Raw genomic sequence first — 13,556 nt, forward strand, 5'->3', positions numbered from 1 at the left:
GTCAGAAAACTGTTGTCTGTCTCTTTCCAGTGTACCTGTTCATTGTTGTTAAAAAGCCTGGTTCCATTGTATGGAACAATGATTTATTGCCTTTCTATAGGACAGACATGTCTGTTTAGAATAAGATTTATGTATCTGTCTTCATGTACAGAAAAAACAATAGTTAGCCTTCAGTGGGATTAGGCTCCTCAATGACTCTGGAGAACAGGATGAGCAATTTGTCCTATTGAAGAGCTGCAGTGCTGCCTGGAACAACATCTTTACAATAAACTAGTATGGTTTCTGGGTGGGTTTAATACCTGTAAATTTAACAGTTGAAGCAAATGGGAAGAACAGAGAAATGTATAAACTCTATATAAATAGTTAAACATGATAATCTTCCTGATTTATTGTTGGATGTTTTCCCAGCAGAGAATGGATCTTAAATCTACAGGTGGGTGCTCAATGAGTTAGAGTTGTTCTCCAGTACGGAGGAAAGCTTATTAAACATTAGAACAGTCAATTACTGACCCAGACTGGATGCATTAAGTGCAACAACTAATCAGCATGAGTTTCATCATCATGTGTTCTGGGGGAACTAGGCCTTTCACATTAAAAACTGTGCTCTGTTGCTGAATTTTTGAATGAGAATTTCCCAAACTTTTTTTTAGGTTACTAGATGAGAGTATATGTACAATGCAAATTTATTTCAGCTTGCAGTAAGATAATTTCTTCTGTTATGATAATTACTTCTTCTACTAGAATATTGATAAATGTTTTAGAACTCACATTTTTGCTTGAAATGCTTAACTAATAATTTTCTGTGTTTTTGCTAGCTGTTGCTTATTTTAAATAGCATAGTAATAATCAAGGAACAACATAAATATTACTGTGAGCTCAGCATCGCCAGCTTCTCTCAGCGTTCTATGAATATGGAAGGTCATTTATCTCTACTGCAAATCATTGCAGTCATATTTGTGGGCTTTTCTTGAAATAAGACCCAGATCAGTAAGTAATTGGAGAAGTTTTTGGACTTCTAAGTGAAAAGTTCAATCAGTCCTGCAGATCTACGTGTGGAAAGTTTCAAGTTTTGCAGGTGTTTGACATAGACAAGTTTATCCTCTGATGTTTTAAATTATCAAGTATTTTATGTCAATGTTTTTTTGTAATGAATACAATAGATGTGGGTTTATTGTTGGGTTTTTTTGTTTGTTTCTCTTGTTGGAACAAGATTTCTGAACGCCTGTTCATTTTCACAGGAAATTGTTTCTCAAGTTCCACTGCTGCGGCATATTATTACAGTGGATGGCAAACCAACAACATGGTCAGAATTTCCTAAGGGTGTCATTGTTCATACTATGGCTTCGGTGCAAGCTATGGGTGCCAAGGCAGATACTGGTAAGTTATCTCTTCTTTTTATTTGGATCATCTCATTTGTTGTCCTACTTTGACCCTGTTGAATAGACTTGTGGAAAATGCAGATCTCAAGAAGTTATGCAGTGGTTAACCTTTTATCTTCTGCTTTTTCTTTAAATAAAATCTGTGGGGTTTTTTGCTTTGATTGTGGTATTTAAATAGCCAGTTAAATCCAATAGAACTTAGTCACTTTTATTGCATTTCTGAAATTATTAACCTAGTGTGTAAATTTCTTGGAATCTATTTCCAGTCTCTGTAACAGTTTTAGAATTAAAATTCAGAATTTCAGAAGGCGTTTTAACTTTTATCATAACAAATTATTATTCTTGGCTCTGAAAAGCTGCTAAACCTAGTATCTTAAGATTTCATTATATTCAGTAGTTGCTTCCTTCTGTTCTCATTCTTTGTGTTTTCAGAATCTTTTAACCACTGAAGACACACATGAATGTTGGATTGGATTTTATTTTAGGAGTAGGGTGGGTGGTTAATCCATCTGCTGTTCATGTTTAGGGGAATGACAGGTTTGCTCCACACATCGTGACCTCTCAATTTCTTTAAAAGGTGGTTTGCCGGTTTTGATGTACCAGTTTTATGTACTCTTAAAACTGTTTCAGACAACACAAAAAATTAGCGCTATAATTCATTAGCTTCTTCAGATTTATTATGTGCTATGTGAAAAGGTGTCTAATCCTTTTTTCAGTCTCTTAAATATCACATGTATATATTTTTAGGTATACACTATAGTAAAGGAACATCATTATCAAGTTAACCATTCACAAATTGTGGACTACTACAATGAATTGTTTATGGCCAAGCATGTTCAATTAATACGATATTAAGTATTAGCTGCTGCTTATGGTTTTTTTTCCTCTGTTTATTGTGCAGGATTCAGTGAGTGGGAAATTATTAAATATGCTTTCACTCTTCTCATTCCATGTGTATATTGTGCCACATATATTGCACATTATGCAGTTTTTCCTCTGAATAAACACAATTGGTTTTGTGTCATCTTGCTTTCAGAGCAAGTATTAAAAAAAACCCACTTTAAAACTACTGAACTTTCTTTAAATATTTATAGAAATTAGACCTCATGTTTGCTCAACAGTGTCTTGCTGCAGGTGTTGCAAATGAGGCAGCGTGTTGTTCCCCTGCCAGGGAGCACGTGAGACAGTACCTTTGCAAACAGGGATTGACCCTGTGGCAGCATGGAAACAGTGCAGCATCCCTTCCTAGGGGTGTGAAGCTCAGTGGCATTTTAGAGGAGCCAAAGCTCAGCCCATCTTTCTCTCCTCTGCAGGAATATGGGAAACATAATAGAAAAAGTGTTGCCATGGTAGACTAGGACAATTACTTCAAGTATTGCTCAGCTAATACAAAGAAATTCCTACTCTTTGTGAAAGCACTTAAGCTTGACCATGAGCTTTTCAACTGAAAGCAAAATGTAATAGAAATAGTCATGTAGTGTTCTATTGGAATGACAGCTGAAATATGTTAGTATATCAGATCTCCACGTCTGATAGGCACTCCACACGTTATACATTCTCTTTTTTTAACACAAATTACAGGAAACAAACCACAGGCCCGGCCTGCGCCCTCGGATATTGCAGTGATCATGTACACAAGTGGATCCACAGGAGTTCCCAAAGGAGTTATGATCTCCCATTGCAACATAATTGCTGGGATAACTGGAATGGCTGAGAGGATTCCAAATCTGGGGTATGTACCAACAGTTGCTTACTGTCAGATAAAGAATTGTGTAGTTGTGTATAGTTTTAGATTAATTACTGTGTAAAATATTAACTGGTTTATGTTGCTTTGTGACAAATCCTACTATGCACTGATGTCTAAGCATCTTCCAGTACTGAATTAAATGACATGACTGTTACATGTGCAGTTTGTTCTCTTGTCTTCTGTGTGTGGGCAAGACCAGGACACAAAAGCCTGTGAGGCCAGCTTGCACTGAAGTGGTTGAAAGCCTTCCTAAGCAGTGCTTCCTTTGGTTAGTGTTAAATTCTGTGGTTTCTTTCTGTTTGGTGCAGTTTTTAATCTTGTCCACAGAGTTGCCTTTGCAACACATGGTTAATTGTCTTGAGATGAGTAACAATCGCACTTTGTTCGTGCCTTAAACCTGCAGTGTGTACTGTGCAACTCTTGAAACAAAACCCATATTATTTGAAATATGTTCTCAAGCTCAAAGGCATTTTTCCACTGTTCTGCAGTAAGCTTTGTGTAAATTTATCTTAATGACTCATTTGAGGACTCTAATGGTACAACACAAACCTATCTTTTAAAATCTTAACAGGGAAAAAGATGTTTATATTGGCTATTTGCCTCTTGCCCATGTTCTGGAGCTGAGTGCTGAGCTTGTGTGTCTGTCTCATGGATGCCGCATTGGTTACTCTTCACCTCAGACGTTAGCTGACCAGGTATGTTGTAGATGTAAGTTATGTTAAAAAAAAAAAAAACCACTTAATTACTCACACCACATCTTTGTAATATTTCTTTAAAAACAGTGTAACAAATCTTCTTTTCTACAATTCATGAAACGGGGTATTGGTGGTTATGACTGGTACTCTGGACTAGTTTTAATTGTTAAAATGTAATTTAAATGAAAATGATTGTTTGAAAGATGTGCTATGTCACTTAGTTTCTCATGTTAAAAATCTTGAATGTGTCTGCTAGTAAACTTGTTCTTCACTTTAGTCCTCTAAAATAAAGAAAGGAAGCAAAGGTGATGTTACCACACTTAAGCCAACCCTAATGGCAGCTGTCCCGGTAAGAAACTGAATTTTTAAAATTATTTTAAAATATAATTCAAATTTTCAACAACAAAATTAATGCAATGTTCATTTAAATAAAGAAGGTAGAACCTTTGATGTTAAAGTAGCTTAAAATAATATTTTGGGTGTTTATTTGTATGTTAGGGATAAACTTTCATCATATGAGTGTCAACGTTTTCAAAGTTTAAATAGCTATGAGGATTAGATTGCCATTTTAATTAGTCATCTATTGCTCATCATCATAAATAAATGGAGTAAAGATAGTTGGCAGCAGGCAACTTGTCGTTAACTAGTGCTCCTGCTCAGATGTTTTATTTCCTTCTTTGTGTGAACATCTTGCTATCTCTTAGCAATAGAAGAGGAAACAACCTGGGAGTGGGATGTCATCTGAAACGTACTAAAATTTCTAGATCATGTTTCCTTTTTGTCATACTAAACTTAGGATTTCTGTTTCTTTGAGTTAAAGTTTATCTTTTTATGTAACTAGGAAATTATGGATCGTATCTACAAAAATGTCATGAATAAAGTGAATGAAATGACTAGTTTTCAGCGGAATCTATTTATATTGGCCTACAACTACAAAATGGAACAGATTTCCAAAGGTTACAGTACCCCACTCTGCGATAGGTAATTTTATTTTCACTGGCACCAAAAATAATGCTTATCAAAGTTTTACCACATGAGCAGTATCTCACTTATTTTTGTTGCTTTTCTTTGTTTTAATGTTGACACTTTGAATGTGAACAAGTCTCTAATTAATTGAAACAACAAACAAGTTTGTGTGATAAATTACCAGTAAATATATAAACCCAAGTGTTATAACTTGAAACTGCTAGGAGTTTTATATTCATTGTGTTATTTTAATCAGGACTTTAATAATGGATTTATGCAGTTCTTGTGTAAGATGGGAAGTCTGATATAGATGGCTGTAGACCACGTTTTCACAGAAGTGAATCATGTAATATCTCAAGTTGGAAGGAACTCTAAGGATCACTGAGTCCAACTCCTAACTTTAGTGAGACTTCAGATAAGTGCAAAATTTATACAGCTTGTTTAAAGTATTTTTGAGGAGAAAAATCACAGAACTTTACTGTGTTAGTAAATCTAAGTTCTCAAAACATTTAATCCATATTCAAATTAGAATGTGGAAGAAAGCTTAGAAATCTGTGCTTGTGTTTTTGAAAACTTAAATGTGCTCCTTCAAAGTTTTCCTTGAATGCCATAGAGATGTATTTGAAGGTGGTGGAAACTTTCAGTTTAGATACAGAATTCAGTGTGCTCTTGTTTTGGTTTTAAGCAACAAATACATACTCTTATATTTGTATTTTAGCCTTATTTTCAGGAAAGTACGACTGCTGCTAGGTGGAAAAATTCGCATCCTGCTTTGTGGAGGAGCTCCGCTCTCTGCAGCAACTCAGCGGTTTATGAACATTTGTTTCTGTTGCCCTGTAGGACAGGGGTATGGATTAACTGAATCAGCTGGAGCTGGCACAATCACGGAAGGTTGGTGTCGGTGCATCCCGCTGTGTGCTGTGGTCTCTGCAGAGCTCTCTGCATGTACCATCTTTGACAGTCTCTTTATTTGGTGTATGCCACCATACATAATTGAGGAATACAGAGAATTACTTGTAATCATAAATGTATAAAACAGTAGGAGTACCAAGTTTGACACATTGTGCTAAAGCTGGTGACCTACGTACAAAATGAATGTTCTCATTTGCGACAGAGAAACCTGTAATAGTGTGAATGGGATTTGGCATTATTGCACTTACCAGTTGAACTGAATAAATTATTTCTAATTTTGGTGAGTATATTGAGACATTAGGAAAATAAAAAAATGGAATACAAAAGCCTGCACCAGATTTCAATTTCATATAGCAGAACTTAATGGTTTCACTTGCCTTTTAGTCCTAAAGTTTCACTCATATTCATTGGTGGCAGGAATGGTCAGAGCTTCTATTTTTTGGCAATGGCGTGATCTACCTAGGAGTTGTATCTGAGGTTCATTGCTAGATTATGCTGAATTGTAGAACATGTACTGTGTTCCTTTGTGACAACACAAACTGCTGTGATGTGGTTTTTATTCCAAGAAGTCTTTGGAAATGGCTTCTTCAGTAGCTTGGGGGGAAAAAAAAAAGGTGGAACTGTAATACAAGTGATGTAGTCTCCAGTGAGGCTCTTTTGGGAAGGTGCCCAGATGCAGAAGTGTTTGGGATTGAGACTTCAGGAAGGTGAATCAAAATATAGAATCCCTGAATGGTTATGAAATATTGCTACTTATTTCGGAGTTCAGCAAACACTAAAATTGTTGTGCCACTTCTAAAGCGTGATCCACATGGACAGTTTACTATCAAAGCTGTGTCAATATGACTAAATACAGCCATCTATTCTCTTTGAAGGATAAGGATTTTACCTGTATTACCTTGATAGATTCATTGGTTCTCTTCAAAGTTGTTCTATGAATTAAAGTTCAGAAACAAGTAGCAGTTAATTTTCACTAAATAAGATGCATGACAAGAAAGATTTTTTTTTTCTAATCAGTTTTGGTAAATTCTTTTTCTGAAAAGTGCTATTTTTTAAATTCTAGTTTGGGACTACACTACAGGGAGAGTGGGAGCACCTTTGGTCTGTTGTGAAATCAAGTTAATGAACTGGGAAGAAGGTGAGAACTTATGTGATCAAAGTATACTGTATTTGTAAGAACTTTATATAGCTATTTTTCTAGTGGGCTTTGCTCAGTGGTAGTAATTAGAAGATTATTTCTTGGCTTTTTCAATTTTAAATGCTACTTCTGCCTATAGAAGTTTGATCTTGGAGGAGAAATATGGTAAAAGAAATCCCTCACTGGTTTTTAAACGTACAAATATCTAGATGGAAGCTATCAAGGCAAGTGACATTTGACTAGGTTGTATTATGACACTCTGGCTATACTATCTCTTTTATTCCAGTCACTGTGATTGTATATGCACATTGTATAAATGTATACAGCACTGTACCTCTTTCTGATTTAGGTCAGTATTCTTGCAGGACAGGGTGCAGGTCTTGTACGTTGTGTCTTAGAGGTGCTGGATTCAGGAGACTTCAACTGAAGTGTATACCACTGAAAATCATTTTAAAATAGTCTTAATATTAATAAAATAATATAAAATTGGAATATGGAATAGAAACTTAATGGGTGTTATATAAAATATATTTAATGAAGTTTGAAATATATTTAAGCTATTTCCTTTCACTATAGGCTTTTATTTATTGTACAGTAGAAATAATACTTAGGATGTTTTGGGCTAATATGAAACCATATAGGGTTTTTTCTTGCCTAAATTTGAGGCAAAATTTATTTTTTTTTTTTATTTGAACCTGTATGAAGCTGTAGAGGTGGCATTTGCCGTGTGTGTGTGTGTGTGTGTGTATTTCACTGTTTGTAAACACACAGGCTGATTAGCTGTTTATATGTTGAAAAGAATTGGAACCACCTCTTCTCTTACTGAACTATTTGGTAACAAGTGGTAAATTCAGCTAAGGACTTACTGAAGTGTTTAGTTCTATATTTAACTAGTAAAAATAACAGGAATTCTTGCTTTGAATGTATTTTAATTCTTGTTAATAAAAACTGTACTTTTAGGTGGATATTACAACAGTGATAAACCATATCCTAGAGGTGAGATTCTTATTGGAGGGCAAAATGTGACTGTGGGCTACTACAAAAATGAAGTACGAACCAAAAAGGATTTCAGTGTTGATGAAAATGGGCAGAGGTGGCTCCATACTGGAGACATTGGAGAATTTCATCAGGATGGATGTCTAAAAATTATTGGTGAGTTAATAAATTCAGGTGAACATATATATATATATATATACACACATATATATACACACACACATTTTTCAGGACTGATAAATACTGTAATTAACCAAAAATCTACATATCTTGGCATGCAGTCTGAAGCCCTACCATGTATCCCAGGGAAATTCTGAAATATTAATATCAATTTGATTGTGTGTTTTAAAAGCTGTTTTTTAAAACAATTGCTTCCTTTTAAAACAGTCTTAACATTGACTCCACTCTGTTAGTGAGGCTGGGTAGTAATTAGTTAAATATAAGCTAATAGAGCTAGATAAGCTGCCTTACACTTTATAATTTTGTAAGTAGAGAATTTGATTCAGTGAAAGAGCTCTTTTGGTAATATGTGCTCAGGATTAAATAAGCCTTTTTTTAATCTTTCCATTCTTTATAATCAGAATGTCCCTTTGTCATAAAGGAACTAGGGGAAAAAATATATTAAGGTAAAGGTGTTATACATAACCCTGTGACAGGCTCATAATTCTTTGACACCTGCAGACACAAAAATAGTGCCCTATAAACTATCAGGTGTCTCTCTTGAAGTCAGTGGATGATTCAGGGTGCTCTTTAATCCTGAAAACTAAGCTTATCTGGTTTATTTTTTGAGAAGAACCATAGGTCCCATTGCAGCTGCCTTGCACTGGTCAAATATATCAGCTACAAGACTGCCCTGTCTGGTTGCACAAAGCAGCAGGAAGGTGTATAACAAAGGAGAGGTACTCCTGGCTGCCATCACAGAGGGGTGGGTAAGGCCTTGTAGTCAGCTTTGACTTCTTTGGGGCTATATACAATAAGCTCCAGTAATTTGGGCTTTGTTTGCGGTTCCTATTGTGTTTCATATAACAGGTGGACAGTTGCTCTTTAAATACAGATTTAGCCTGGGAATAAATAACAAAAAGTCACCAAATGGTGCATCTCCTGCCTTAGCGTCTGGACCAGACAGCACAAATTGTGTGCTTCTAGCCAAACACTGGTTTTTGCATAATCCTAGTTGTCTTCCATTCACATGACAGTGCTATAATATGTGAAGCGCTGTTCTAAAGGCAGAAAATTCATAGAATTGAAATGTATCTTGTTTTTATGTGATGGACAGATTGATTAAATGCAAGGTCTGGAAACCTGGTATTAAATGTTTCTGGTACATTCACCAAACACGAGTCAGATTACCCTTTGGCACTTACACATATATTTCCAAAAAGTATAAAATCAGTGTCTAAAGTTTTGTGTTCTGTAATTAAAATTTAATTCCTTTTTTCCTCAATAGATCGTAAAAAAGATCTTGTAAAACTCCAGGCAGGAGAATACGTTTCTCTTGGCAAAGTAGAAGCAGCTCTAAAGAATCTTCCACTGGTAGATAATATTTGTGCATATGCAAGCAGGTAAGAGGCAGCTGATACTTTGTTACTGCTGTATTCTTTGTCTGTCCTACTGAAGCCATAAGCAGAATTTTTTGTTGCTGAATGTGTGGAATTTTATAAACCAGTTGAAACAGTATTTTACTTACAATACAATGGAGTAATTTCCCTCTATCAAAATTAAACCAACTGAAATGTTTTTATTTTTCCTTTCCCATTTTTTCGTCATTCATTGGAAACTGCCAAGAATGAGTCTCTTCTATTCCCTTTTTCCCAGTCTGAAAAGCAGTTAAATGCTGACTGCATTCATAACAGACATCACTGAAGCATGTTAGAGTTTATTACCTGTAGAAGCCCTAGGACACCTTGTTCCTTGCTGGTTTTAGCTCTGTCCTGACCTGTTCTTCAGAGGAAGTACTGCTGCTGTTCAGAGGAAGTACTGTTATACTTTAGAGAAAGGTGGGGAGAAAAAATCACCAACAGCCTAGAAGCTGGCTTGCGCATTAAAAAGACTTTAACCCCTGCAGTACACCAGCAGAAGCCTTGAAGCTTGAGAGAAAATGCTCAGTAAATTCTATGCAAACACACAATTAATAAATGGTGGTCAAATGTCCTTTCTATTAGCTTTTCCTGTGTACTAGTAAATTAGGTATATCAGGACTCAAAACATGTCTTAAGTTTCTATTTCTAGAATTTCTTACCCATGCATAATATAGATTTACATGTATAAATATACTTCAGGTGGTCTTTGTTTCCTGTTGTCACTTCTGATGTTTGGAAAGTCGTTTTGAAGCTTCTGAACAATCAGACTCTGATTTCATGTACAGCTAAAAAAAGCCTGACTTTCTAACTTGAAAAAGGCCAAGACAAGCATACCAGAGAATTGCTCAGTGGTAATAAATACAAAATTAACTTTTGGTTTGTTCACCTGGTTCTCTGTGGTATTTTTATGTGTTAACTAATGGTAGTAATCCTGTAGCTTCACTTTTGACAGGTTTGGATTAATAGGGTAACATGCATTGGGTATGCCACTGCTGAGAAAACTTCTGTTATATTAAGCTTTATTTGTGGTTTTGACCTGTTGGGCAAGTCTCATGTTTGCTTGCTTTGACTGTCTGAGGTTATGTGCCTGTTCTGAGCACCCTCTATAGTCTATGGATAAAAAAGGTTCCTACAGATGGTGATTTCTGTTGTTCTAGGATTGAAGTTCACTATTGGAGTTGTACTATCAAATTTTGTGTAAATTTTGCCAGGTCAGCATAACATCGGAGGCTAAAATGCACTTGTCACACAGGCACTTGACTCTCATAGTTTGTGTCTTGTCTATTACATAAAAATAGGAAAACCTGTGAGCAGTTTTTAAAGGCAGTTTACCGAGTCCAAGTACATTCCAGATTGGTTTTTATGTGGCTGCTGTATTTCTTCTTAATACTTTCATGTGTGTAATTTAGCATAAGTAGCCCTGTAATACAGATTCTCTGAATGATTGTCTATATGCACATTTCATTGTGGGTATGTACTCAGCAGCATGAGCTCAGAGACTTTTTGTTTGCAGTGCCTATGACCTTTCTTATATCCTGTCTCTCCTTATTTTTGCCTTGGTGGCCTCATATGCAAGAGGGGTCCTTCATTCATTCGTAGCTTTTCTATCTTCCACGTATAAAAGGACAAGGAGGGCAGACTTTCACAAAGCGGTTAAGTCTGTGAGCTTAGATCTTGGGGTGCAAAGCTCCTCTGAGCATGGTAGCAGGGAATCAAAAGTGTTTGAATGATATCGCTGTTTCAAAAGCTATTTAAATTGACCACTTCAGACAAAATGCTGAGTGAGATAAGGAGTAAAATGTTTGCTGAAAGGAATCTTGAGCAAAGCTCCTTCAGAGGAGACTCCTACTGTTATATCAGCACTTCACCCATCCAAAAGGCATTCAGGGGGTCTCAAGCATCACATCAGGAAAATGAGTAGTTCAGTTACCTGAGGAATGAACAAACATGGCAAAGAAACCAAGGGAGTTCTCAGCAGGAAGCTCAAGGAGAACCGATAAGGACCAGACTTTACAGAATAGAAATGGTGATACAGACATGTAGCACCACTATATGTGCCTTTTACCATAGGTCTGAGGGCCATACTCGGGTAGGATCTCAAGCACAACAAGGGAATGAAGATGCCTAGTGTAAGACACAGATTTGGGCAATATTTCTTAGCATGGAGGAGATAGACATCAGGACCTCTCTTTATTCAAATTCTGAAAATGTCTTTCTTCTTACTGCTATTATGAAGAAGCTATCATATTCAGAAGATCTGTAGAAGAAATAGTAGTGAGGGGAAGTAACTGCTCCAGAGAGAAGATACAGTCTTCAAGATGCTTCAAGAAAAAAAGTGCTTTAGCATTTGAACTGCAACAAGCGAAGATATAACTTAGTGGTACAGAATGAAAAGCTACACATTCCAGGAGCTGTAAGTTCTAAGGTGCTCTTGCTAGGAAAAAGCATAGTTGGATGAACCCTTTTGTCCAAAGGAAGCATGCTTCTACTCAAGAGGCTGAATTTTAGATGAATCAAAAGTTTGAGGCTTACCCAGCCAACTGATTACTTGTATATGCTGCTTATCCCTTGAGGCACTGGTGGTATTGCTGGATGTGACCTTAAGCATGTCAGAAGACTGCAGAAACCAGGGATGAAAGCGCTGGTCCTTTGTGTTGTGGATGCCTTCATACATAATCCACACACATTACAGAGTAGACCCTAGACCAAGTTACAAGGGTTCAGTACAGAGGTTACCATGAGTCAGGGGGAGGGAGGGGGGATCAGAGAGAGGCAAAGGCAGAGGGTGAGATGCAAGCCATAAGTGATACTGGGGTTAATCTGTACTGCTTACATTCCTAATAAGAGGAAAATGAGAATGGTTTCAAGTCAGCCAATAGGCAAAGCTTGTTGACAGATAATGCCAGGCAAGCCTGTATTTATAATGGACTTCTGTGCAGTCTTCACAGCTGCTATCAGATGTCCATTATAATTCATACCAGTAACAAAGGAAAAATTGTGATGTACAGTAACCAAAAGGGTATTTTAAAGTTAGTATTTTGAAATTATCTTGGAGACTTTAAAGGATAAGATAAAGTTATCTCCATACCAGGGTTAAGGTTCTATATTTTTGCATTAATGATCTATCTGGTGAGGGTTGAAAAGATCTAATAAATCTGTAGTTGGTTAAGGTGGTACAGGACCAAAAGTACAGTGGAGGACAGGATTAGAATTCAGAGCAAGCTTGACTAGATAGAGATTTTCTTGAAAATAGCAGTCAGTTTAAAGAGGGGAGATATAATTACACCTAAATAAACTGCAAAAATACAGGATGAAGACCACCAGCTGGTAGCAGTTCTGTAGAAGCTGGCATGAGTCAACAAGTCCCATGCTGTTATAAGAAGGTAAATAATATGGCATAGTCAGATGTATAGCCTGTGATATGCACAGTGATCTTTGTGCTCTACCAAGCATTAAAGGGTCTGAGTTCCACATGCGATGCTTCAGAAAAGGTGTACCTCTTCAAAAGAGTCCAGGAGAAAAATGGGAACACCTGGTCAGAGATCTCTGATACATGACTTAGGAGGAAAGGACAATGCTTAAATTCCTAAAGAAATTTAAGAAAGGAAGGAAGACTAGAAAGATGAGAAGAAAAAAAAAATAGTAACAGTCTGTGAACAAATCAGTGGCTTCTGTGGAAAGGAGAGGAACATCTGACTAATGGCTGTATGAAAATACAGCTAATGCAAACTGCAGAGAGAAAGAGTCAGGAATAGTCATCAAACAGCTTACCAGTGCTAAGAATAATGAAGTATTTGCATTAAAGTTTGCCTAACGTTTAAGAACAGGTTAGACAAACATCTGTTAGATGCAGCTGACCTTGCTTCAAGGCAGGTGAGTGAATTAGATGATCATCCAAGATTGCTTTCATCTCTCTGTGATCTGCCTTGTTAGAATGTGTAGAGTTGCCTTGTGAGGTTCTGTTCATGTTTTCCCTAAGGTTTACACCATTTGAAAAATCTTAAATACCTGTTTCAGTGTGAATTATGCTTCAGTGTTTTCCAAAGATTTTGAGATCACAGCTTCGTATGTTCTAGGCATACCAGGAGCAGACAAAGATTGCCAACACTAGAGTGAGCGTATGGACAATCACTTGAAAGAGAA

At 36.5% G+C, this 13,556-nt stretch overlaps 1 protein-coding gene across 6 annotated transcripts in view; it reads left to right on the forward strand.

Annotated features, from left to right (window-relative positions):
- Nucleotides 1–13,556, forward strand: part of ACSL3 (acyl-CoA synthetase long chain family member 3) — a 56,541-nt gene that overhangs the window by 35,814 nt on the left and 7,171 nt on the right. For all 6 annotated transcript variants that reach the window (XR_012634031.1, XR_012634030.1, XM_074911788.1 and 3 more), the window contains 9 exons: nucleotides 1,239–1,377; nucleotides 2,961–3,111; nucleotides 3,698–3,821; nucleotides 4,099–4,170; nucleotides 4,663–4,802; nucleotides 5,506–5,678; nucleotides 6,763–6,837; nucleotides 7,798–7,989; nucleotides 9,281–9,395. Coding sequence is in view for 4 of the 6 variants with exons in the window: in XM_074911788.1 (XP_074767889.1) it covers nucleotides 1,239–1,377; nucleotides 2,961–3,111; nucleotides 3,698–3,821; nucleotides 4,099–4,170; nucleotides 4,663–4,802; nucleotides 5,506–5,678; nucleotides 6,763–6,837; nucleotides 7,798–7,989; nucleotides 9,281–9,395 (1,181 nt within the window). In the remaining 2 variants the exon portion in view is untranslated. The remainder of the gene's footprint in view (nucleotides 1–1,238; nucleotides 1,378–2,960; nucleotides 3,112–3,697; nucleotides 3,822–4,098; nucleotides 4,171–4,662; nucleotides 4,803–5,505; nucleotides 5,679–6,762; nucleotides 6,838–7,797; nucleotides 7,990–9,280; nucleotides 9,396–13,556) is intronic.

The sequence above is a fragment of the Athene noctua genome, chromosome 8, assembly GCF_965140245.1.
Source record: "Athene noctua chromosome 8, bAthNoc1.hap1.1, whole genome shotgun sequence".
Classification (NCBI taxonomy): Eukaryota; Metazoa; Chordata; class Aves; order Strigiformes; family Strigidae; genus Athene; species Athene noctua.